This window comes from Rhinolophus sinicus, chromosome 1 (genome assembly GCF_057876585.1).
Source record: "Rhinolophus sinicus isolate RSI-liver-muscle chromosome 1, RSI-T2T, whole genome shotgun sequence".
Classification (NCBI taxonomy): domain Eukaryota; kingdom Metazoa; phylum Chordata; class Mammalia; order Chiroptera; family Rhinolophidae; genus Rhinolophus; species Rhinolophus sinicus.
In genome coordinates, this window is record NC_142501.1 from 35,615,050 (window position 1) to 35,641,329 (window position 26,280).

Sequence of the window (26,280 nt, forward strand, 5' to 3'; positions counted from 1 at the left end):
CACTTTGAGCACCTCTTGTAACTGCAGATGTCAAACGTGACTTGTATTCACCTTTGTTATCGGTATAAAGTATTACAATTTTAATAGTTTTCTCCTTTCTTAAAATGTGTATACATTTTTTTGGCACCCTCTGTATATACTTATTCCATGAATAAAAAATAAAAGTATAGTGTGCTGTTTAAAATAAAGTCATGAAGACAACACAAAGCACAAGAAATGGGTTTGTAGATACTTAAGATACTGCTGTAGAAGAAAGTGCGCAATAATTTTCTCCAGGTCTTCACGAGGAAGTTTGGGAGGAGCAACACCTGCTACTCTCAGTTTTGCCGCACCCTTCCCCATCCAGGAATCCATCAGTTTCAGTGGCGTGAGCTTTTCATTCATTTCCTCTGCCTGCTGCAGGATCTTGATTATATCTCTGCAATAGGTTGTTACATCCTTTCTTTCAAATGCTATAATGAAAGAGACGGTTTAGAAATTAGGGCAAAGATGGGCTATCCTAAGTGGTTAAACAGGTTTGAAAACGAGTCATCAAATTGATTTGCTAATGTGTTCTGTATTAAAACTAGGCCATTCCCCAAGTCAAGCATTAACCAAGTCGCAGGCTCTGTAAGACATGGTGAGATTTACAGTGGTGTAAAGAAAATAACCTGGTTATCAGACGGTCCTTGGGTATGTTCCAGGAACCAGAGTGTCTGCCAGACATGGCAGCTTCTAAGAGGTATTTATGGGAGAGTCAGTGTATTCTGCATATTTACCTGATGTGTGCTTATTAAGCAATAGTCTGAAAATGAGTATGGCCTCACAGCTACTCTGATTTGGACACAAAAGTGTCCTGGACAGATATCCCCAGTTATTAACTACACTACCATCGTAATTTATATATCAGACAGTTGTTAATTTAGTCAGTAAAATACAGTCTAATAAACTCACAAACAAGTTTCTCTAGCTGCAAAGTTAAAATTGTGGTGTGGTGACCTTCATCCACCAAAGCATCAGAATTCAGTAAAGAACTAGTTAGTCCAGCTCTTGAAAACCAAAGGATGAAAGAAAAGCTAAAATAGAGTACTAAAACACTGGTAAATTAGTGCTTTATAAGTAGCGATTATCTGGATCAAAAATGATTCACTATAATCTCTACTCTGCACTAAAATTCTCTTCCCAATCAGTTACTATAAAGTACTGGAGATTAGCCTTTTCTAATATAAATAACATTTCTATTCAGAGGAATTTAAACTTTCCTTCATCATTTCTTAAAAATTTCACATGCCCTCAGTATAGCAATATAAAATACATGCACACACGTATGGCTTTTCCTTTTATTTGCCTTTGTTTCAAAACTGTTCTTACTTTTGAATCTGGAAAATTCTATTCACACCTTGTATAATCTTTCAAATCCATTTTGGGGTCTAATACTGCCTTCGTGTAGTCCTACCCGTATCTATGAGCCTATAAAAGTATAAAAATCAGTGAACTCACAAATGTCTTTACAGCAATTGTCACACATTTTGTTACACGCTTCTGAGTTCCATACTTCATCAAAATGTTGAGCTATCAATACACGACGACATCTGCAAACATTTAGAGATACAAATTATTAAGTGATCTAATAAAGTTTTAAGAATCCCTATTTCAAAATACAGGGTAATGTATTAGTGTCCTGTTGCTGCCATATCATTACCACAAACTTAGTGGCTTAAAACAACACAAATTTATTATGTTTCTATAAGCTAGAGGTCTGACATGGGTCTGACTGGGTTAAAATCAAGGTGTCAGCAGAACTGTATTTCTTCTGGAGACTACAGGAGAGAATCTGTTTTCTTATTTTTTCCTGTTTCTAGAGGCTGCCTGTGTTCATTGGCTCCTGGCCCCTCTCCTCCACCTTAAAGCCAAAAACTGTTGAATCTTCACATCACGTCACTCAGACCTCCTCCCCCTCTTCTGCCTCCTTCAACATTTAAGGACCCTCATAATTATACTGGACCCACCCAAATGACCCAAGATAATCTCCCTATTTTAAGATCAGCTGATTAGCAACCTTAATTCCATTTTGCCATGTAAGGTAATATACTCACAGGTTCCAGCAATTTGGATGTGGACATCTTTGGTGACCATTAATCTGTCCATCACACATAATTTTTTCCATATGTACTTGATAAATATAGCTTTTAAGAAGTTATCTGAGATTCATTTTAAGATTCAGTATTTTACAACTATGAAGAAAACCTTTCTGGTAGCAAAAAAGTTTTCTTGTATTTCACAGTATCAATTTGAGTCTAAACCCCAATATATGCTTCATGGGGCTCTACCGGACATCTAAGACAAATTTCATTTTCTCATTATTTTAACTAGATTATCGAAGGAACTATAAGAAACAAATAACATTTTCTGTCGCTGTCCAGTCACTGATGATCACTTCAAAATTTCTGAGTCCTTTTATGTGATGGGCAATAAGAGTACAAAGATGACTAAGACCAAGAAGCCATCAAGGAGCTATATGCTCTAACTAGAGCCACCCTAAATAGATTTACATGTATTTCTTAAGGAGAAACTTGATCCTGCTCTTAATTATTTCATCAGCCCATCAGCTGGTTGGATGGTATGTGTTACTCAGCTCAACTCTCAAAACACCTCTTACAACACGTTTTCAAAATTATGTAGCTGTACACAAGTGCTAGAGAAAAAACAGCTTGAATTCACTGTTGATTTGTGTCAAAACCTTCAGTTTGGGAGAATTATCTCAGAAAGTGTGTGAGAGAGAGAGAGAGAGAGAAAGAGAGAGAGAGAGAGAGAGAGAGAGAGAGAGAGAGAGAGAGAGAGAGAGAGAATATCTTTTCTTGGATTAAGGCAGACCCTGCAGATTCATGCACTGGTTTCTACCCTTCAGAAAACTGCTTTTACATGTTTGCACTTGATGTTCTATAAATGTATTTACTGACTTTCCTAAGTACTCAAAGTAACATAGACTTTCAAATTGTGCTTGTCTTTAGTTGACAAAAGTCATGAAAAGGTATGTGGCTTACTTGCTTATGTCTTGACAGTATGACACAATCTCATAAAGCTTCTGTTGTCCTACATTTTCCATTACCACCATTGAACTTATTCTGAATATATCTCCAAAGCCATAATACAATATACAGTCTGCTTTCATGTCATCTCGACCTGTAGTATGAAATATCTTGAGATTGCATAATTACTTTAAAAATTCAAAACAAGCAAAAATAATATATGTAAAATTTGCTGGCAATGCTTCATTGTCTATATTGCATCTAGAAATTTCAGAGATGTGAAAGTTAGTTTGTAACAGCTGCCCTCAATTAAAAAAGAAACAATAACTAGAAAGTCTTATCAGAAATCAGTTTTATTAAAAATGGGTCCATAAGTAATCCAGTTATTTTAATTATAGATTGGAAACCACTAAGTGGAAATTCAGGAGGCAAAGATGGACATCAAATTATCTTAGTAAACAGAACAGGAAATAATTCGTAACACTCCAATAGAACTTAAGTGTAATTTCTGCATAGGCAAATAAGTATAAAACTGTGAAGACTTAATCGTTTATTCTAAAAATAGTAGCCAATAGAGATTAAAAATACAGAATTATTAAACAGCATTTATAGTATTTCTGGAAAAGCTTTTTAAAAAATGACTTCTGGATTTGAGTTACACCTACCTGCACGTCCACTCTCTTGGTAATAATTTTCCATTGATTTACTCATTGAATGATGAATCACAAATCTCACATCTGGCTTATCAATTCCCATACCAAATGCAACCGTTGCCACGACTACCTAAAATGTTTTAACATTTTATATGTCAATTAAGTCAAGCTAAAATATTCTTAAAGGTGAATTAGGCTACTACTGAAGATGTATACTTAACCTGAATTTCACTGGTTGACCATCCTCTATGAACCTTGGTCTTATCTTCTGCTTCCATATTGGCATGGTATGCACCTGCACGAATTCCCAGTTTCTGTAAACTAACTGTAACTTGCTCAGAGTCCTTCTGAGAAAAGCAATATATGATTCCTGTAGGAAAACATGCCCAATTGTTAGATATATACAATGCATTCCTGGAAGAGAATTTTTACACACACAAATATTGATTAATACAATGTATGGGGAAAAAGGATTTATGAAAAATTCCAAAACCTTAACACACTAACTTTTTGGAATAATTCCAGATTTGATCACCAGTTGGCTGTAAAGCAGAAATGAGCCAAGCCACCAGTGTTGGCTCCCATTACCTCTCTTCTCTCTCCAACTTTATCTCCCACTACGTAGTATTGCTCACACTGGTTTCGCCATAAGACGTTAGCAAGAGTGCTGGGGAAAAAGTTTCACATGCAAATGAATCTGGGGGACTGCACTGAACAAAGTTAAACAAGTTTATTTATTTGCAGGTCTGGTCAAAATTTTTAATGTACTGAATCTTTAGGAGAAATAATTAGCTGCAGCCTTTCGCAAACTTATTTGGCCCTGGAACTCCTTCTACTGGGGGCACCCATTAATATCTCCCGAAAATCCACAGGACAGTTTTGAAATGCTACTTTTATACAACGTCTTTGTTTCAGGAACACTTGCTTATTCATTAATCCTGGAACAAATGTATATATATATATATCTCTCTCAACTCCATCTATACTTAATTCATTCAATATGTACTATTTATTTCTTTAACTTGTCCTCTACTTTAAGGGACTATATTTTATATCCCTTTAGAATATCAGTGCTTACCTTCTATCTTATAAACAGTGGCTACTTACTAAAACGTGCTGTCTAAAATTAACATTATGTCATTCAGTCCATTCTTTAAAGCAATTAAGTATAAATAAGCAAAAATAAATCAGTTTTATGACTCTTATAATCTGTGCCATTAGGAAATGCCACACCCACTTCCTAAGATCACCAAGCAAATTTTACCATAACATGTTCAAGTATCTTTTGCTATGCCTTAATATTTTTTGGTGCTAATCATTTATCAGTATATTATATCAGTGTAATGTTAGTAATTTTTTGAAAGTTCCCTCTCAGTCTTCAAAGTTGGTTTGTTATTTGATTACCTGATTGCCCTTTGTATCTCCCATTAATGAGTTTTACAATATCCTCAATAAAATCTTCAGTGTTTGAGGGCTTCTGCCGAACCTAAAAAAAGCCAACTTATTAAAAAGTATATTAATGAGTACCATCCAAGTAGTCACTTACACCTTTGAAGGTGCCATTCTTTCATGAGCATAGCGTTTTTTCTGTTACTTTCACTCGCCTCATCTGATTCACCTCATCTGCCTCACCCCTGCCACCTCCCAGCCTCTTCTCGATCCTTATTTTTGAATTTACCAGAAATGAGGCATAACTCATAAAGATCGAGACTTTATTGTCTGATGCTACTTTTATAAAACCATAAACCATGGCACAACTATTTAATGAAAACTCGGAAAAATATTAAGTCCATTCTTAAAAGGATTAGAAAGAAAGAAAAAAACAGCTGTTAGGTTATTTAACTTTCAAGGTTATATATCAAATATAGTCTAAATAGGCAGTATCAGCAAATCTTTAATGACATATTAATTCTGTATTATTTCCTAATTAAGTTCAGTAGGGATGTCAGTAGGGTCCTTGGTATCAGTCTGTGCTTTCTCTCCATCCTTGCAAAAATGTACATACATTTATTAACAACAAGATAGTGTCTTCTACTTAACCTACTGTAGAAGAGATAAAAGCGCAAGAGATATAAAAAGAACGCATTAATAAATCTGCTTATAATTATCTCCTACTTTTAAAAACGTTTAAACATAGTTAACTGTTACTCATGTAAATGAACATAATGAAAAGGTAACCTCTGCCATAATCCTTCACAAAAGCTGTAAACTGATATAAAAGTTACATACCTCATAATAAAGATTTGGCCGATTAAAAGAAGCTGTAAAAGTAAAACACTTTTCAACACACAATATTTCCTGAACATCCTTCAAAACGTGATTTGTTGCAGTTGCAGTCAGCCCAATGAGTGCTGTGTTAGGAAACTGCCGCTTTAAGATACCCAGTGCCTTATAATCTGGAAAAAAGAAAATACACAGTGGCCCTCTTTCTATCCTTTAAGGAAGAGAGTAAATTAAGCCCTTTTAACAAGATGCAGATAATCAATGATTGCTTTGTAACTTGATTTCCGCAGCTCTTTATCTCAGTAAATCTGCAGTTGCGGCCTTTTTGAATAGGCAGGCTTTATTATACTTTTAACTGGTTCTTCAGAAACATTGCTCTTGGTCACAAGAGGAACTCCCTATTGAAGAGAGCGAATACCTACACATTTCCAGGAAGCTATGGTCTACACCTGCTGCACAGAGGATTCAAGAGGCATTGCTCAGAGAAGCCACAGTGTTTGACTCTATTACAGCTGACAAGAGATGAAAGAGGCCGTAAGCCAGAACGCTTCTACCATCAGGGGCATCCAAAAGCGCCAAGTGCAGACCAGAAAAAGGTTGGGGAGGGCACTGCTTTTCATGTAAGCTACTTCAGGGGGACCATTCTGGGGTCACCCTTGTCATATACATCTAAATCACTAGATAAGTTGTCCTTAAGCACTCCCTAAGTACTTAAATTATTTGGAGAAGAGTGAAAAGGAAATGTGGCAGAAATTGCTAAATGCTAAGGCAGAGGACTCCTATGAAACTACAGAGGAGACAGTAACTGCTTGGGAAGTCGTGAGGTTTCCAAGGAGCGAACACTTGAGTTGGGTCTTGAATGAGCAGCAGTTCACTAGGAAGGGAAGAAGAAAACAGCAGGTGGAGGAAACAGCATATACGTGGCAGACATACTGGCATGAAATTACTCGACAGGGTCAGATAACAGCAAGCAGTTCCGTGGGGCTAAACCACAGAGAAAAGTGCTTCATGGATCTACTGTCAACTCTGGTAAGCAGGGAACTACACTCCCTGTAGGGTTCTGAGTTAGATCTGGCCCCAAGGAGGAACGTGAGCAAGGTATGGGAGGCAGAAGTGAACCAGCTGCCATTCCTATCTGAGCTCTTTCCAGGCAGAGGCTGATGGATATATGCAGAGATGCCCAGCCTGGCCTAGCTTGTCCTAGCTCTTTTCTACTCCTCCATCAGCTCTTCTTCAGAAACACAGGCCTTGCTCATCAACAAGTGCCCCACTTGGAAGCGGACCCACAGAGGCGACAGCTACTAGGAGAAAGCAGCTTACCAGAGACCTCTGGCGAGCTTCCCCTTTGCAATCCCCTTTGGCACTGGCTGTGCCAGCTGCAGGTTCCCCAACAAGCTCCGCTGCTCTTCCCACACCAGTGCTTCAGGACTAGTCAGTGACTTTTCTCTGATCCTCCACTCTCTCTCCCTTCAGACCTTCACTTCCCCAGCTCCTTCCACAATTGTGGTGGGTCTACTTCCTAAAATAAATCCCTTATCTCCTAACATTCACAATTAGGCTCTGCTTCCCTGCCCAGAGCTGATGCTGTTACACAGAAGAGTACAGAGAGAAAGGCACACTTCACTTAAGACTTAGTTGATTCTAAGAAGCTTATGGAAATGAGGAGTCATCACGCAATTTTAAAAGCAGACAAGGGACATTATATAAATAGAGTTACGTTTCGGAAATCATCTTTTGGTGTCAGTGAAAACGATGGGATGGAATAGGCCAAAGACTGAAGAAAGGGAAACAAGTTAACAGGTGGCAACAGACTAGAAAACAAGTAATAAGAGAATATGAAATAAGGCATGACGCAGGATCAGAAAGAAATGAATAGAAGCATATAAACTAGAACCCTACAGGTCCTGGTGACTATTAGGATACTGTGGGAGTTGGGGTGACCAGGAAAGGGGAGGATAGAGTCCAAGATTCATCCATTCATCAACAGACATGTCAAATACTTTCTGTTATGTGCCAAGCATGTCTCTAGGCACTGGAGATAAAGTGGTGAACAAGACAAGATGCTATGCAGATGGAACTAGAATTCAAGCAGAGACCAGACAATACAATGAGTAGACCATATCTTATTACCAGAGAGTGTTTATAGTGATAAACCCATGTAGTTAGAATATAATGAGGAAGAATAGGAAGTCAGCGACAAACAGGAGACAGAACACATATGGCCTTACAGACCCGTTAAGAATATGGATTTTATTCGAAGTACAAAGAAAACCTATGGGGTAGTTTAGGGAGGAGAGTAACATGATTTGATTTATATGTAGAAAAGATCACTTTGGTCGGTGTGTGGAGAATGAGCTATAAAAGGGTAAGACTGGCGTCAGAGACTAGTTGGGGAGCTACTGTAGACCAGTCAGTGGAAAGGATCTCAGCTGGACTTAAGAGATAGCAGTACAGACAAGGAGAAGTGGACAAACTTGAGACTCAATTTAGAGGCAGAGCTGATGGGACTTGGTGGTGGATTGCATCAGCAGAGATAGGATAAATTAAGGATGTGCCATTCAATAGTTATTTAATCTCAGCTCCATCTCCACCCACCCATACTCTGCTATGTGGTGCTGGAGCAGGCAATGTGCACACTGCTTTTCTGCTCTGCCAGCTGGTCCTGGAAGGCAGAGTACAAGGCTGGGGACCAAGAAGGGTGTTGTCCCTTCCTGTTTACTTCCTGGGGGCCTGTCTGTGTCCTTGATAATGTCACCCCAGCAGGGCTTTTTCCTCCCTGCAGCAGCAGTCTCTCCTTAGCAGCAGCTGAATACAGGTGGCAATTTTCCCAACCTTTGGAGAACCAGCTTCATCACGGGTCCACCCCACTTCTGCTTCCACTAAGAGACACCAGCACCAGGAAGTTCTTAGTTTCAGCACCATGAGACCACCCCTCCTCTAGATTTCCAAACCTTATGAGTTCCAAACTTTTCTTCCTATTCCCCCAGCCCTAGCAATGGTAGTTGCTTCTTTAGTTTTTACCTCCATGATACCACAGAGTTGTTTGTTTGTTTTTTCAGTTAGCTTTTTATAACCAAACTTGATCTAGTTAATTCTTTATATCAAATTCTCTGTGTTCAAATACTGTTTCTGTCTCCTGACTGGACCCTGACTGAGAAAGGTAACTGCTAAAACTTTGGCTTGAGGAAATGTGTGAGTGGTTGAACGATTTTCTAAGATAGGGAAAAACTTAATGGGAAATAGATTGGGAGAAGTGGCAAGACGAAGTGAGTAATAACTGCCTAAGAGAATAAATTTAATGGAAACAGGGATTTCTTCATCCTGTAATGCTGAGTAAGAAAATAGTCCCTAGCATCAAGTTTTCTAGAAACGACATACATACCAGGTCTGAAATCATGACCCCAGTGACTGCAGCAGTGAACTTCATCCACAGCAATTCGGGTAAGTCTCCCTGCTGCGTAGGCTTTCTCTAGTTTTGACATAAACATTTTGCTTTTTGCAATTTTCTCTGGAGTCACATAAATTAGCTTTAGCTTGGAGTTTTTATTTACCATCTCATCATGAACCCATTTCACATGACTCTATTGAAAGGAAAAACAGACACAATGACAGCAGGCTGGAGTAGAAAGTAGTAAAGGAAGTGGGTCATTACTAAAAAGCAATAGCCTCACGCTGTTGTAACAGCTCCTACTTAGTTCATTAAAACTGAAACCACATCCCAGGACTCACAGCATGGCAGCTATGTAAACAGGATTTTAGTTATTGACCTACACCCAAACTGTTGATAAAAGAATAATCTCATTTGACAAAAGGAGAACAAGAAATGAATGTCAAGACACTACAATAGCATTTATTCTATGAAGGCACAATTCTAAATTGTTCATAATAAATGCCAAAATGTGAGCTAAATTCAATAGGTATGGTGATAAAGAAGTGTTTTGTTAATGTTAACATTATATTTGTTATCACATATGTCTGTGAACACAATTTATTGTTTAGTTACTTTAATGATGCTATCAAATCTCCTGATAACCTCTTTATGTAGGTTTTATAAAGCATTTTAGTCACTGAAGTAAGATTTTATAATATGAAATATATATTTATGTTATATATATAACAAAAGTAAATCTTAAGAATCAGTTATTAGATTCTTAGTGCTGTTTCTATTTTATACAATATTTTGCAGATAAGGTGTCATATTTTTCCTTCTCACCTAATTAAGACCAAAAGAAGCGTAAAAAAACAATGGTGTTAGGGTTTGAAACATGTCGGAGGATGTGGACCAGTAATAAACTACCAACCCCGTAGAAGGGCTGTTGGCTCTCATCAGGCTCATTTTATGTGGAAATGAGAAATGACAAAGAGCTTCGACGTAGATTACATGCTTATGATCAACAAATATGATACTGGGAGATGTGGAAGAAAACTGTGACTACTACACATATTGATGAAGAAACATATGAAGAGGTATACAAGGTTGGGCAATTTTAGTTTGCGAACTCATCCTAGAAAAAGTGCTACATACCTCATTGCTGAATATCACTACAGTCACCTTTGAAGTCCTCCCCTTGGGGAGCTGTGCACTGATGCCAGTGCCTAGTCCACCCTTCAAAGAAATTTTGGAACTCTTTTTCTGGAATGGCTATCAGAGCTGTCATCATATTACCCTTGATGTCCTGAATGTCATCCTTTCAGTATTTCCTTTATCTTCGGGTAAAGAAAGAAGTCATTGGGGCCAGATCAGGTGAGTAGGGAGCGTGTTCCAATACAGTTATTTGTTTACTGGCTAAAAGCTCCCTCAAACACAGTGCCACATGAGCTAGTGCATTGTCGTGATGAAAGAGTCATAAATTGTTGGCAAAGAGTTCAGGTCGTCTAACTTTTTCACGCAGCCTTTTCAGTACTTCCAAATGGTAAACTTGGTTAACTGTTTGTCCAGTTGGTACAAATTCATAATGGATAATCCCTCTGATATCAAAAAAAGGTTAGCAACATAGAACTTGTTTACAAACAAGTTCGCAAACTTAATTTTCCAACCTTGTATAAATCAACAAAACAGAATATTCCAGTGCTCTTTGTCCAGGGAGGTGGTGTTGTACTAGATGCCTCTCCACTGAGAGCTGGTTGAAGCAAGGAATTTATCTTGTGTGGAAAATAGGAGACTTTGTAGATTTCCTCTTTAAATGTAAAAAATATTTTTTAAAAAACCTGCGTAAATTTTGATACTAAAAAATGACCAAGGATTCTTCCACTCCTGAAATGAGTTGACTTGCAGATAACACAAATTCTTAAGCTAACTGCATTTTAATTTTTCTCCAACCCTTCCAATAAATGTGATCAACATGATGCAGCACTCTTCCTTTTTCAGACAATTTGCTCCATTGTTTTCTCCGACAATTTCTGATTTTTTGAAGACCTAATTTGATGTTTCCTTTTTTTTAATACAAAAAAAAAAGGAACAGTGGTAAATGTGATTGAAAGAGAAAGTCAAAACTGCCTTCATCGTCCCAGCAAAGCAGTTTGTTAACTCCCTGAGATATTCCTAATTTGTTAAGAAATAGCCAAAGTATATTAAACATTACAACTGGTCCAAAATGTCCTAGAAATCTTAGGAGAGCAAACACAAGGCTATATCCTCAGAAATGGGCAGATGCAAAAAGAAAAAAAAAATAGAACTTCTGGCAGAATAAGTGGAGAAGCAACATTCAAAAAAAAAGTTCTATTCTCATCCTATCAACTACAAGTGAAAACAACAAGAAAACTGGACTTGACTTATCCTCTCTCCCTAACTTTCCAAGCAATAGTGATAGATAGGAGCTTGTACTTAGCTACACCTTTGTAACTACTTGATACATATATAATATGTATATACAAACGTATATATATATATAATGTGTTTGTTTATATATGTATATATATTTATATAATCATTGCTCTTTTTTCAGTTTTAAGGAGATACAGTATTAGAAGGCAAAGTTCTCCATAGGTTCATTCTGTTGAATGAGGGCGCAGTTATAATGACACAAGAATTTACAAAAATTTAAATAAAACAAAAACATATGGGAAAAATTAAAGGAGCCAGGATTTCTTAGAGCTATGGCTGATTCCAGGCCTGGGAGGAAATATACAAAATGAGCCTTCATTATCTTTTTATAAGAGAAAGGAAGGAGTCAAAAGCTATGAGGTGAAGAAATAAAAAGGTTCAGGAGCCAATTTAAATACACTCACTGCCCAAAGATGGGACTATTTCAGCATAAAGAATAATAATAACTGTGAATTAATATATATCAAATGTTTAAAATTCATGTTTATAATGATACTTGAGGGAAAAAAACAAAAACAAAGACCTTATTAACCATTTCTGGAGAATGCTGGAAACCAATACTTTCTGAAAACTGGTAAAGAAAGGGGAAGAATTTTCAATCTGTAAAGAAAGTTAATAAGGAAAAAGTTCTTTAAGAAAAAGTCTAGCTAATATATGAAGGAGTGATACAATTAGATATCACCATTTTATAACCCACTAATTAAGTAATAGCTTTAAGATAAGCAATAATCACCAGTGGCTGGTAAAACCATAAGAGGAAAAGCTGAGAGAGAAATTGATAATTACAGAGCAGACAGATATCACTGAATCATGATCAAGCTTAACATCACAAAAAAATAACCGGGTATTTTGTAACTCCTTAGTGATGCCATGGGACATGCAGTCCCAGGAAAAAAAAAAAAAAAAAAATCCAAATCTAAATCCAATCAAGCTTTCAGATCTAACTAAAAGAAAAAAGTAAACTACATAATAAGGACACAATCAGGAAAATCCAGAATATAAGAAACTACAGAACAAAGAACCTAGTTTCTTCAACATATAATCTGCCCAAGAAATAAAAAAGAAATAAGGGGAAACTTATGACTATATCAACCAAATTCAACATAATGCATGAATCTTACTGGGACCATAATTAAAAACAAAACAAACAAACAAACAAAAAAACATAAGATTTGATAAAACAGAGTAATCTGAATATTTTTATTTGATGACTTTAAAGAATTGATATTAAACTTTTTAGGTGAGATGATGGCATTATAGTTATCTTTTTAAAAAGAGATACATACTGAAGAAGTTACAACTGGAATGGTATGCTGTCTGGGATTTGCTTCAAATAAATAAACCAACTGGGAAGAGGTAGGGAAAATTGGGGATGGATAGATGAAGAAAGATTGGCCATATGTTGATAATGGTTAAAGGTGGTTAATATGTACAAAACAGTTTTTATAATCTCTACTTTTTTATACTTTTGAAAATTTCAATAAAATGCTTTAAAAAAAAAATTGGCTGGAAAATGCTCTATTCTGCAGATGAAGGTAAGAGAGTCCATTCCCAAACAGTAGAAATTCCACCAGGGTAGGGTATCTTGTTAGTAATTCATTTTTTGTATTTAATTACATTGCACAATTAGAATTCTTGCCTACTATTTTATAATAGATAATATAAAACAAGTCAGCAAACATTTCCTGTTAAGGGCCAGATAGTAAATATTAGGTTATGTGGGCCATATGGTCTCGACTATCACAACTACTTAACTCTGTGAAAAGTCATAGACTACACGTAAATGAACAAGTGTGGCTGTGTTCCAATAAAACTTTATTTATGGATACTGAAATGTGAATCTTATATAACTTTCACACTTCACAAAGTACTATTTTTCTTTTGATTTTTTTTAACCATTTAAAAATATAAAAACCAATTTTAACTCACAAAGCACATAAAATAGGCAGTGGGCTGAAACTGATCCCTGAGCAGTAGTTTACAATTCCTGACATTAATTCTTATCAGTTTATAATTTTATAAGCAACCCAATTGTGGCTAATGCTCCTATTTTAGTGAAGAGTTAAAATTTTAAATAATAATAATAATAAACCACAGACGCATACCTTAGAACTAGAAGCATTTAACATGGTAGCTGTAATTTCTAATTGTTTTAAAACCATTAACTGGTCTTCCATAAGAGAGATCAATGGACAAATCACAAGAGTAAAACCTAAAAGGGGAAAAAAAAAAATCTACGTTAAATGTTATACCACCACCAAAACAAGTTTCGACCATTCACCATCTTTACCATAATTTGTGGGCACCACCCCATCAATTCAGCCTAATTTCCAGTGCAACTTTAGCAATATACTATCTATTTCTTACCCTTGCTAATGAAGGAGGAAGATATGAATAAATGATCATAAGCCAAATAAGCAAATATAAGATTAAACAGAAATCTCTTCCCTTATTCAGTCCTTTAAAAATACAGATATTATTTTTAATTCACCGACATTATTATGTTTTTTAACTCATCAACAATATTAACAATCAGCATTGGTAATCTCAGTAAAATAATATAAATTAAGTCAAATACTATCCAGTGACATCAGGGAAAATTTATTGGAAAAAAAACAGCAACCTGTATTATTAAAAATGATAGTTACATGAGTATTTTTCCACTTACTATAGCAGATAATTTATTCTGAGTAGAAATCAGTGAAGTTTATTGACTAAATGAAGTTCTGGTAACATACCCTCTTTCTCTTGTAACTGAAATTGTTGACTGCTATAAGAGCTATTCTACACTACTTAAAACATATCTTATGTTTCTATAATTTGCTCCTTAAAATAACTTCAAGCAGAGGGCTGACTTGTTTAAAAAACTCAGATTAAGACCTTATCATGGATTTTGTACTCCCAATTATTCTCTCTCCTATATTTTCACCTTCTCCCTCATTATTAGCACCTTCTCATTACAGTTAAACAGGGTCAAGTCTCTCTCATTTTTGAAAAAACCATGGACACCGAATTTTGGGTCCTCTCTTTTTTCCTTCATAGCAATTGCTTCCCATCCCATGGCTTCAATGGCCATCTTCACATAACAGCCTCGAACTCAGCTAACTCAGATCTCTCAAAGCCAAGCTTCACACCCAAACATCCGCCTACTCACAGGACAATTTCACCTGGACATCTTGTAGGCATCGTAAATTCAATATGTCCCAAACTGAATTCATCCTCTTCCCTCTCTCACCATTCACAAGTAAGGTCTTTCTCCAATGTACCCTATTTCGATAAACAACTTCACCATTTGTCTCAGCCAAAAATCAAGGCATCATTCTGGACGATTCCTTTTCCCATGCCCTTCGCCAATGAATGTCAAGTCCTACTGCATCTGTCTTCTAAGTGCTTCTGGGATTCCTCCATCTGCTGAAATTATCCTTCTAAACCACAAATCTGAAAAGTCTCTTACCTGTATAAAACTCTTCAATGGCCTCCCATTAATCTATGGGTAAGTTTTCAAAATATCTTTCAAGACTCTTTCTGCATGTCTGCCCCTCACTTCCTGGCACACTGAAATTCTTCCAGCTTACTGACTACACCATACCATGCATGTTCTCTCTGACTTTTGGGCTCTCACAAATACTGCTTCCTGCATGAACACATGAATGAACACCCTTCCTTCCTTCACAGTCCTTTTTTTCTTTTTTCTTTTTTTTGCCTACTTATCCTTTAGCTTTTAGCTGAAATGCCACTTCTTCAGGACAGCCTTCCCTGACAGCTCCTAGACAAGATCTTTATGCTGACTTAATTCCCTATTAAAACCTTTATCACAAAACTCTATTGCAATTACTTGTAATTATCTGTATTTTCAGGCCAGGGGTCAACAAACGAAGGGCTGACTGCTGGTTTTGTAAAGTTTTAATGGAACACAGCCACATCCACTTGTTTACATATTGTCTACGGCTGCTTCATTGTACAGTGGCAGAGTTCAGTAGTTACCACAGAGACCATACTGACCACAAAGTCTATAATATTTACTGACTTACTCTTTAAGGAATAGTTTGTTGACCCCTGCTCTCTACCCTTGACAGTTAGTATTAGCACCAGCTCTGAGAGCCTGTTAGAAATGCAAGAACTCGAGTCTCACATAAATCAGTATCTGCATGTTAATCAGGTCACCAAGTGATTCTTATGCACGTTAAATTTGAGAAAGGGCTGCTCTACACTCTGAGCTCTGAAAACTGCAACCATGCCCATTCCGCTCACTACTGTATCTGCAGTGCTTGACATCATGGCAGACACTCGATAAAGATCTGGGACTAGAACGCAGGTCTACTGATTCCTTTCCCAGTACTTTTTCTCCTACAACATGTTTTTAATTATATATCAGGAACCAGATAAAAGAATTAACAACTCTCAAAGTCTTCAACATCCCTCTTTAAGTGAACCCTTTAAATGTCTTAATGGAAAGATAAGCTTTTAAAATCAAGTTGATTTTTACATAAGTATGGTTAGAAATTATTTTTTGAAAGACTTAAAAATACATCCAGAGAAATGACATTTCCTCAACTTAAAATTTATCTTTATTAATACATACCATCTGAACATAATGCTGGTAACTGGTAGCATAAGCTCTTCCCACCTCCTGTAGGCATAACAAGAAAGATATCCTTTCCGGACATTGTTACATTAATAGTTTCAAGCTGAAGTAGTCTGAACGTCTCCAGTTTAAACACATTTTGCAGAACATCTTTAACTTTAGCAGACCATGGAAAATCTAGAAGGAGAAAACTCAAGCTAAATATATTAGAACTATTTAGGATTATAAATGAGATACAAATATGAATGCCTGCTTTTATAATAGACAAGAATCAAATGAATACCGTTTCTCCGAAAATAAGACCTAGCCGGACCATCAGCTCTAATGCATCTTTTGGAGCAAAAATTAATAGAAGACCCGGTATTATATTTGTATTATATGTATTATATTATATGATATTATACCCGGTCTTATATTATAGTAAAATATATATATTGCATATATATTTGACAATATTTAATAGACAATATTTGACAATATTTAATAGACAACATTAACACAATGGACAATTTAACTCTCATAATAATAATTCTGAGATTAGTTTAACTTACTAAATTAAGCAAAAACAAATTTAATGATATATCATTAGAAACAGTACATCAGAAAAAATGAAAGCATTTGCCAGTTGAGAGTTAACCTACAAAGAAGTTGCTTGATCAGATATTTGAAAAACAGTCTGAATGTCGACCAAGAAACTCAAAGTATCATAAAAAACTCAAATATCAGGAACAAAGTTAACAATTAGTTGGAATTTTTGGTGTAAATATCTTTTTTAGAAGTGAATCACTGGAAAACAAGGCCCACAAAAACACTGCAATTCCTTCTAGTTATAGTATTCCATTATAATTAATGGTACACATAACACTTGGCAAGTTCTTGAATCAAAAAAGGTTTGTTCACTAGAGGAAGAAAATGACCTAGATTCTGACAAAAAGTTTGAATATATTCTTAATTGTTTAACTTTGCCTAGTGAAAATTTAGAAAATTTAGTTAAAATAAATATATTATTTTTTCAAGCATTGATTAATGTAGTTAGAACCATATTTAGAAAAAATAATAAAGTCTGAACAATAACAGCTTAATTCAAAAAGGCCATAGAACATGGTCTGCCTACAAGTTTCCCATGTCACTTAAGGAATGGCCAGTTGGACCTCTAAGCCTACTGGAAACACTGATCGATCCAGGCACAATGATTTGACTTCCAACTTAAAGAAACAAGAAGAAAACTAGCAAAAAAGGGGAAAAAAAGTAAACCTTCTTTATTCCAAGAGGCAGGTGAAGAATCACACTCATTGCTGTCCCCGGCATTAGAATTCTCTAAACACTGCTTTATTCTGTTTGTTAGGATGTTTTTTTTCTGAGTGAGCTCCTGTTGCCTTTCCAGAAGTTCTTGAATTTGAATGTCTACTGCATGTAGCTCATTGGTTATAGAATCCAATTCCTCAGTTAGAGCTATGAGGGGAGAAAAAAAATACAATGAATGACTAGACGAAGTTAATTCCAATTTTAGGTTTCCCTATTGATTTTCCAATATCCCTCACCATCTAAATGATTGACAAACTTACAGGAATTTAACAGAGTGGTTAACAACATTTGTTTTGGAGGCAAACAGAACTGACTTAAATCTCAGGTCTTCCTCTTACCTGCTGAGTGACCTCAGGCATGGTATTTAACTGAGCCTCGGTTTCCCCATCTGTAAAATGGGGATAATACCTAATTTTCATAGCACTGTTGTAAAAAATAAAATGAGGTAACATACTAGAAGTTCTGGATGCAGTACATGGTACACAGTTAAGTACTTAAATAAGTGATAATCATTTGAATTATGTTGCAGGCAGTGGTCCAACAATCTCCTAAATCATTTAAGTAACCAGATTTTGTAGTAAAAAGAAGCTATTTGAAAGTAATCTCCTAACTTTTTAACTATTATTTCACAGAAACATTCACGTTTGGACTTATATGGTGGCACAATAAGGATTCAGTGATTATAAACAAGACGATGAAAAAGAGAAATCAAGTGCGCTACTGGAATTGACATTACAGCTCCATCATAATATATAAAGAAGCCTGAATGTCTGATTCTAATCAGACAAGGTCAACGTGAGATTCCTTTTGACACATCAGTGGAAGCTAGAAAATTTTAAAGATATCATTGGTGCTTTCTAAAACATCTACCTGTATTATTCAGTGTCCACTTTTAAAGTCTTTTCATGAGATATAATCTTATGATTATGATTTAAAATAGGATGTTATGGTGATTTTGTATTGTACCAACTGCCAGAATTCCCTTTCCTGCATGAGTCTGGGTTAGGGTTGGCAACAAGTGAATTCTGCATGAGCTTTAGAAGATGGAAATGACACAGCAGGACGATTTACATTCAGATGGTTGGCATAAGGTCAGGTACTATTGCAGCTCACTCATGTCGTCATGGATCTGCTGGTTCACCTTGTTGACATGGGGCAGAAGCCAGTCCCTCCAGCTCCTGCTCAATGTCCTTGGGGCAACTGCTTGGCCCACAGCTTCTCTGAAGCCTTGGCCTAATTCATTGGTAACTTTTTGCGACAAGCACACCAGCTCCTCTGCAGGGCACCAGCATCCTGGAGGTCAGAGCCTTGTAGGCAATGACACCCCAACATGACTCCCAGTGAGAAACAGATGGATTCCACTTTGTCCTTGTGGGTTTCAGCTCATCCTTAACCGCCCACACTTCCATCCGTCTTCCCGTCCCTAATGCTGGCATTACTGCCATCAGGATCAGCAACAGACTGCTTAACTAGCTCCCTGAGTATGTAGGGACTAATCCCTATGATAAATCCCCTTATCTGACTGAGCCCTAACCAACACCCAGTGCTATTTCCGATGAACCGAAACTTAAGAGAAGGTTCTCTGAATTGCTTCTGGGCCACCTGGAACTGGGTCTCGATCTGATTAGATTTAAAGACATTAATGATCCTTGTTTGCAGTGATAAAAGGGATAGTGCTATTCCATGGCGTGCAGTAGAAAGTTTGTATTTAAGTTATAATCTACAGACACCAGTAATTAAGTATCTAGAGAAGGTCAGTCTCTGGGTGACCAAATGTTTCCTGTCACCTAACATTTTGGTGAAAATAATGAGGTTGATTGGTTGCTTCAAAATATGCTGGAGAATTTGGGGAGAGCAATGCAGGATTTGTATAAAAGGACCTCAAAGTTTCTATGATTGTCCTATAAGAAATGTCACCTCTTATAGCCACAAGGTCAACATTAGGGAATACACACCCTAAGTCTAAATCCCACAGGTGGCTGAAATACAATGCAAATTGAATTCCCAACATTGCAGGGACTCCTATTAAAGTAACAACACTTATTAGGAAGGAGTGAGGCTCTGACATTGGGATGGGAACATCTGGGCAGATTCCAATGAAGCAGGGACCTTGTGCCACTAAGTTCTGCCAAGTGTCTTTTGCCCTTCCTCCCCTTTCGGAAACAGTCTCCTCCTGCCTGAAATACCTGGAGTGGTCTTTCCTGAGGTATTATATTTTACCGTGTATAACGCCCACTTTTTCGCCCAAATTTGTGAGGAAAAAACAAGGATGCGCAATATGGGTAGTACTAATTCCACATCTATATAAACGTTTTTAATTCTTTTACTTATGCTTATGAGTTAAAACTGTAACTCTAAAAATCAATAACGAGATCCGTATGCAGAACAATACCCTGGAATACAAGGTTTTGTTGAACTTAACTAGGAACTTGCAATGACGAAGAGTTCTTGGCCTTCTATGTTGCATAAATACTGTACGTTTGTTACTGGTACATAAAATTCCTTATTCCTTGTATCTGTTCTTGTGTTTTATAATGATTTGTTACATAAAATTTCTTGTACCATAATATGTTAAAAAATATAGGCTAAAATTCTTTTATAATACAAAAAACAAGTACCTAAATACAAATAAAAATTTGAATTAAAAAAATTTTCTTGTTTTCCCTGAAAGTTTGGGCCCAAAACGTGGATGCATATTACACATGGCAGCGCATTTATACATGGCAAAATACAGAGTATATGGAAATAGATCCTAAGGGTACTACAGAAGAGTGGACGGAACATAATATTAAAATGAAGCTAAATTTATTGGTATGGACTCAATAAGAACTTCTGGATTTAGTGTGCTATAGTAGTGCCAGGACTGATTCTAATAATTTGTTTAGTTGATTGCCAGAAACTGGGCCCCAAAGATGAATTATCAGAAAGTTGCATGGAATGTCACAAGTGTAGATTCCAATGAAGCTGACGGGCTAGAACTTCCTGAGTATACACTAAAGGAGGGGATCCAGGGACTTGGGGAGACAGGAGTGCTAGAGTGGATGATCGGGTGATTGATCGTCCACTCTCTTGCTGTCGCCCAGGAGATGCAGAGGACACTCCCTTCACCAAGACTGAGAAATACATTCATGAAGGGAGCCCCGGCATCACTGAGATCTGCTGCTGTCCATAAGCCAGGAACGACAGTAGGAAGTACTACCTTTGAACTAGACTACCAGAATCAATGAGAATAATGGATTCTAAGATATGAGGTGCTAAATGGTGGCAATTCGTGACCAAAGAAGAAGTCAATGCGGTTGCCTTAATGGGGAACAGAGCAAAGGCAGGACTCAGAATAGTCAGACCCAGAGATCTTTGGCATTGGCTAGTTGATCGTGATTATCCCTGAGATGGACATAGAAGGCTTGATTTGCACAGAATCAAAGCCCTGATTCTGTTATATCTTGAATCATCACAACATAGTCACAGTCCTTCAACCAATTCCCAGAAATGAGCCAATTTATAGATCAAGAGTCCCTTGAATAACATGAAGGTTGAGGAAGGACTCTACTTATACATCTGAAAATGTATGTAGTAAATCGTTCCACTAGTTTCCTCCAGATAAATTTATCAGGGTAGTTGTGTACAGGAAAATAACTTCTCAGAAATCACCATTAACTCTGAACTGATTAATTCCCGGAGAACTAAAATGCCAGGGTGATCTACCAGTCAGAGGATGGACTGATCGCACGCAAGTCAGGTGTTCGATGCAGTTTTGGTTCAGGTCCATCTCACCCACTCTGTAGTAGGCTCAGGATGTCCTCTAACCCACTCTGTGGTTATTTCCCCAGTTCCATAATGCATAATTACAACAGAGGTATTTAGCAGTTCTTGTGAATTTTTTTCACTTTCCCATTCCCAAATCCTGAGAAAAGTTGGTCAGAAAATGGGGAAAATCGGCTCCTTGAACCCAGGTGGTTGGTAGTATCGGTCGTCACTTTGTGGAAACGATTCATCATGGAGAACAGAAAACAGTTTATACCTCGGGATTCAGGAACCGGAAAGCGAAAAAAATTTGAGAATGGGCAGGAATTCTCACCTGGAAACCCTAATATTTAGCAACCAGCTGAATTCGCACATTGCTTCCCTGGCCCATCAGTAAGGACTATTACGATAGGAAAGATCATGTGGAAGCCAGTGTACTGCCCTTATCCACCAAAACAGTGAATAGTGCTATATCTTCCATAGACAGCATTCCTGGGCCTGGGGGTCAGGAGTAGAAATGGGAGTGGCTCCTCTTACTATTACCCCTAGTGATCCACTAGTGAAATGTTTGCTTCCCATCCTTGAAACTTTGGTCCTTGAAACTTTGGACTCTGCTGGTCCAGAGGTCTTACTTAACAAGGAAGAAATGCTTCTACTAGAGGAAAAAGCAATGGCTCCATTGAACTGCAAGTTGACCGCTTCTTGGCCACTTTGGGTTCCTCATACCAGTAAATCAACAGACAAAGAAAGGGATTACTGTGGGCTGGGCTGAAAAATCCTGAGTATTAAAGGAGGTAATGAGTGGTATGTCTGGAATGTAGGGGATCCTTTAAGGTGTCTTTTGGTATTCCAATAACCTGTAATTAAAGTTAATAGAAAACTACAAAAACCAAATACAGGCAAACTGCTAAGGCAAGTCCCTACCAGGCAAGGACCCATGACCAGGTGAGATGCCTGCTGAGAGCAAAGGGATGCGGAATGGAGAGTTGAAGAAGATAGCTATGACCACCGCTATGACCACATGCTCATGTGAGAAACTAGAACTGTAGTACCTATAAGCATTTCTTCTTTATTTTGGTATTTGTATACAAACCAAGGTTGGGTTTTTCGTCCTTGCTGGGGTTTTTTTGGTCCCTTCTCCTATTCCTCTAACATCCAAAATAAAATATGTTAATAGTAGCTAACTTCATATCTCAGGATTTAGGTTAGAGGATTATCAAGGAGGATGTGATTCAGCAAAAAGAGGATGAAGCATCCTAGAAAGACGAATAAAGAGAATTTGTGCCCTCTTTTGGAGAGAAGATCAGTGTGTATATGGTTGTACAAGGGACAGTTGTGTCAGATTAGGCAGAAGCATGATTTTGCTATTTCCTTTATTTGGAAGTTAAATATGATTAAATTAAGAGAGAAGTCTATGGGCTATGGGTGCCATATAGGCAAGGGGTAGACTCTGGTAGCTTTGTACTGGGATAACTTAGCTAAGCTGGAACTACATTTTCCAGAATTCGTTCCCTGCATAGTTCTAGGTTAGGTTAGGGCAAAGAGAACTTCACCAGAGATTTGGAAGATGGAAGCCAAGCAGTGGCCCTATTTTCTGTATTTAAGGTCAGTGTAAGGTCAGGAGTGGTGACCTCATTGGCCTAGGCAGCCACTGGGCCCACAACCGCTGCTGCTAGATATCCCTGGGGAAACAGCAGGCCCTGCAGCAACTCCAGATCCTGCGGGTTCTCCTCCTCCAGCTTCTCTGAACTCTCAGCCAGCTGCAGGCAACTCCTTGTGGAAGTTCAGCAGCTCTTTGACATGTCTCCTGCATCATCCAAATTGGTGGCTTTGTAGCAATGAGACTAATACAGGTTAAGAAACAGAAGTTCATCTAAACAGGTGGCAGTCTGTCTCTGTATTCCCCACTCCATACCCACGTTCTCCTCCTGACTGCTGGCTCTGCCGACTTCAGGCCCAGTACCAGACACACAGGCAACATACATAGAGTTTAACCACTTCCCATAATCACGTAAGGGTTAAACCCTATAGTAAATCCCTTACGTCACTCACAGTGCCTCTGCTTCTCTGATCAAACCCTACCTGATAGAGATGTTAAAGTCAACCCATGCTACAAAGTCAGTGTCATTATACCACAGACAAAAATCAGGCTAAGAATATAAGAAAGTAGAGCGAGTTATAATAAATCAGTGTGTTAATGTTTTTGTTCAAAATTATACCATCTCTAATGCTGGCATGTATCACGTAAAACTTTTACTATAGGAGATGAGATTGAAAAGTCAAGTGAATGATTTCCATAATGAAGAGGGACTACAAGTGTGCAGGGCTTATTACAGCAACTATAACTCAAAAGCACACTGAATTGAATGGGGATCGCACTCGTGTTCCTAAGCTTAGATTGATGCATGGGAGGTACCATTCTTCAAAAACAGCACATTCTCTAGCAACATCCCAAACTGAAGTTAACACTGAAAGGAAAGTGATTTGCCACCATGGAAGCCATCAGACCCAAAGCAACAGACTGTTTGAAGGCAATTTCAAAGAGGTATTTCAAATATAGTTCAATAAGCGGGTAGAACAGAAGAGGTAGATATGAAAGCGAGACAATATTATGAAAGTAATTATTCAAAGCAAGCACCTCTTCTTAAAAAAAATGTATTCGTTCCATTGTTATTTTTAAGTCATCCCACTAATAAAACTTGACGTCTTATTAAGTAGAATAATATATACAATCTGGAAAGGATCAGACTGAACTAAGCTGAGATTCAGTATCCTCTCTTAAACCTTAATTTTAATCTCTAAGTCTGCTTGAGTTAGCACTAATATAACTTAAATTGTTACCGTTTATTATTAATTCTCAAACTGTGAGAATGAGTCATGAGACAAAGCCAAAACCTATGTGATTTTTTTCATATTTATATTTAAATAAATTGTAAAGTTAGGGGGCAGAGGGCACGAGGGTCCCATATTTAAGAAAACCATTTATTTAAAGCTTGGAAATAACCTAATCCTGTCACCGTACTTTTAAAGCTAGTATGTAGCAAAGGCCATATTCATTAAATCCTACAAAAGACTAAAAAATAACCATACTATAAGTTCCTCACACCTGCCATCTACCTCTTAACTGAATAGATAGCAAGATCTTGCTAATAAGCACAGTACAATCTGGTCAAGTTTACAGAAACAAAGAATGGATGGAAATACATTAAAAATATCAAGAGCATCCTCCTGGGAAAAGTAGAATGGATGTTTTTCTTGTATACCTTAAAAACACTTCAAATAACTCCACTTATAGGAACATATCTTAAGGAAATAATGAAACAAAGCTTTTAATTCAAAGATGTTCAAGGCAGCATTTTTTATGTTTTAAAAAATGGAAACAGCATAAAAGTTCAACACTAAAAGATTAAATGACACATTATTTACTTAATGTCACTTCAAAACAAAATACAGTGCAGGTATTTGAACATTTAAAACAGAATTTATTTAACAATGTTTATATTCTATATTTACATTATGTTTTTAAAAATCACATTAAAAACAATACGTGCAAAATGTTAAAATTTTTGTTTAAAAATAATAAATATTACAGTATTAATCTGAGCAATAAGATTAGAAGTGATTTATATTTCCTACTCTATAATTTTTAAGTTTCTAGAATTCTATCAAAAACATGCTATCCTTGGAACCTTATGCATTGATAGTGGGAATATAAAATGGTGCAGCCGCGATGGAAAACAGTATGATGGTTACTCAAAAAATTAAACAGAAATAACCTTGTGATTCAGCAATTCCATTTCTAGGTATATACCCAAAAGAATTCAAAGCAGTGAGTAACTCAAATAGGTATTTGTACACCAATGTTCATAGCAGCATTATTCACAATAGCCAAAAATTGCAACAATCCAAATGTCCAGATTAACAAAAGGTGGTATATACATGCAATGGAATATTATTCAGCCTTAAAAAGATACATGTTACAACACGGATGAACCTCAAAGACATTATGGTAAGTGAAATAATCTAGACACAAAAGAACAAATATTGTATGATTCCACCTAAATGAAGTATCTAGAGTAGTCAAATTCACAGAAAGCAGAACAGTGTTACTAAGGGTTGCAAAGAAGCAGGTAACTGAGAGTTATTTAATGGATACAGAGTTTCAGTTTGGGAAGACGAAAATGTTCTGCAGATGGATATTAGTGATGGATACCCAACAATGTGAAGGCATTTATTTAATGCCACTGAATTTTACACTTAAAAATAGTTAAAATGATAAATTTTGTAAGGTATATTTACCATAATTTTAATACAATCTGAAAAAACAGCATTTCTATAATCTGAATTTTTAAACAAATATTTTTTAAATTTATTTTTATTTATCTAAGACTTTTATTTAGAGCAGTTTAAGGTTCACAGAAAAGTCAAGGGGAAGGTACAGAGAAAAGCAAATATATTTTTTTCAAAGAACATGCAATTAGAAATAGAACAGAATGAACAAGAAAATGTAATCATTTCACTAACCTGAAATAGATGCCATTCTAAAATTGAATTGGAGATCCAAATTTCTTTCTAAAAATAAAAGAAAAATCACAGCAATAATTTTTTTAAAAACAGTACTACTGATTATGCTCTATCAATGATAATCTGTCATGACTAAGCACGAAAAATCTTAGAAAGTAAATTATATATTGCAATGATCCTTTAAATAAGGACTAAATGATTATTACCATACTAATTTTTATGGAAAATTCTCTAGATTTCGGAGAAGTGTCTGAGTTACATAAACATAACAAGCATGTCAGTAACACTTAACAAACATCTAGCAGATGCAAAGTGATGTAACAAAAAAGAACAAAGATTTGAGGTTAAAAACAGTTAGAGCATGAAATTATTGTGTGATTTTTTACAAAATTACAAACCCTATTCCTCTCAGCC

The 26,280-nt window shown here is 36.6% G+C and overlaps 1 protein-coding gene across 2 annotated transcripts in view; it reads right to left on the reverse strand.

Annotated features, from left to right (window-relative positions):
• RECQL (RecQ like helicase) overlaps nucleotides 1–26,280 on the reverse strand; it is a 30,698-nt gene that overhangs the window by 2,467 nt on the left and 1,951 nt on the right. For both annotated transcript variants that reach the window (XM_019738171.3, XM_074325941.2), the window contains exons 2-13: nucleotides 25,867–25,914; nucleotides 17,548–17,745; nucleotides 16,291–16,470; nucleotides 13,814–13,920; nucleotides 9,267–9,465; nucleotides 5,891–6,057; nucleotides 5,066–5,147; nucleotides 3,883–4,031; nucleotides 3,674–3,791; nucleotides 3,024–3,162; nucleotides 1,480–1,571; nucleotides 233–452 (exon numbers count right to left, since the gene is read on the reverse strand). In XM_019738171.3, the coding sequence (XP_019593730.3) occupies nucleotides 233–452; nucleotides 1,480–1,571; nucleotides 3,024–3,162; nucleotides 3,674–3,791; nucleotides 3,883–4,031; nucleotides 5,066–5,147; nucleotides 5,891–6,057; nucleotides 9,267–9,465; nucleotides 13,814–13,920; nucleotides 16,291–16,470; nucleotides 17,548–17,745; nucleotides 25,867–25,914 (1,699 nt within the window). The remainder of the gene's footprint in view (nucleotides 1–232; nucleotides 453–1,479; nucleotides 1,572–3,023; nucleotides 3,163–3,673; nucleotides 3,792–3,882; nucleotides 4,032–5,065; nucleotides 5,148–5,890; nucleotides 6,058–9,266; nucleotides 9,466–13,813; nucleotides 13,921–16,290; nucleotides 16,471–17,547; nucleotides 17,746–25,866; nucleotides 25,915–26,280) is intronic.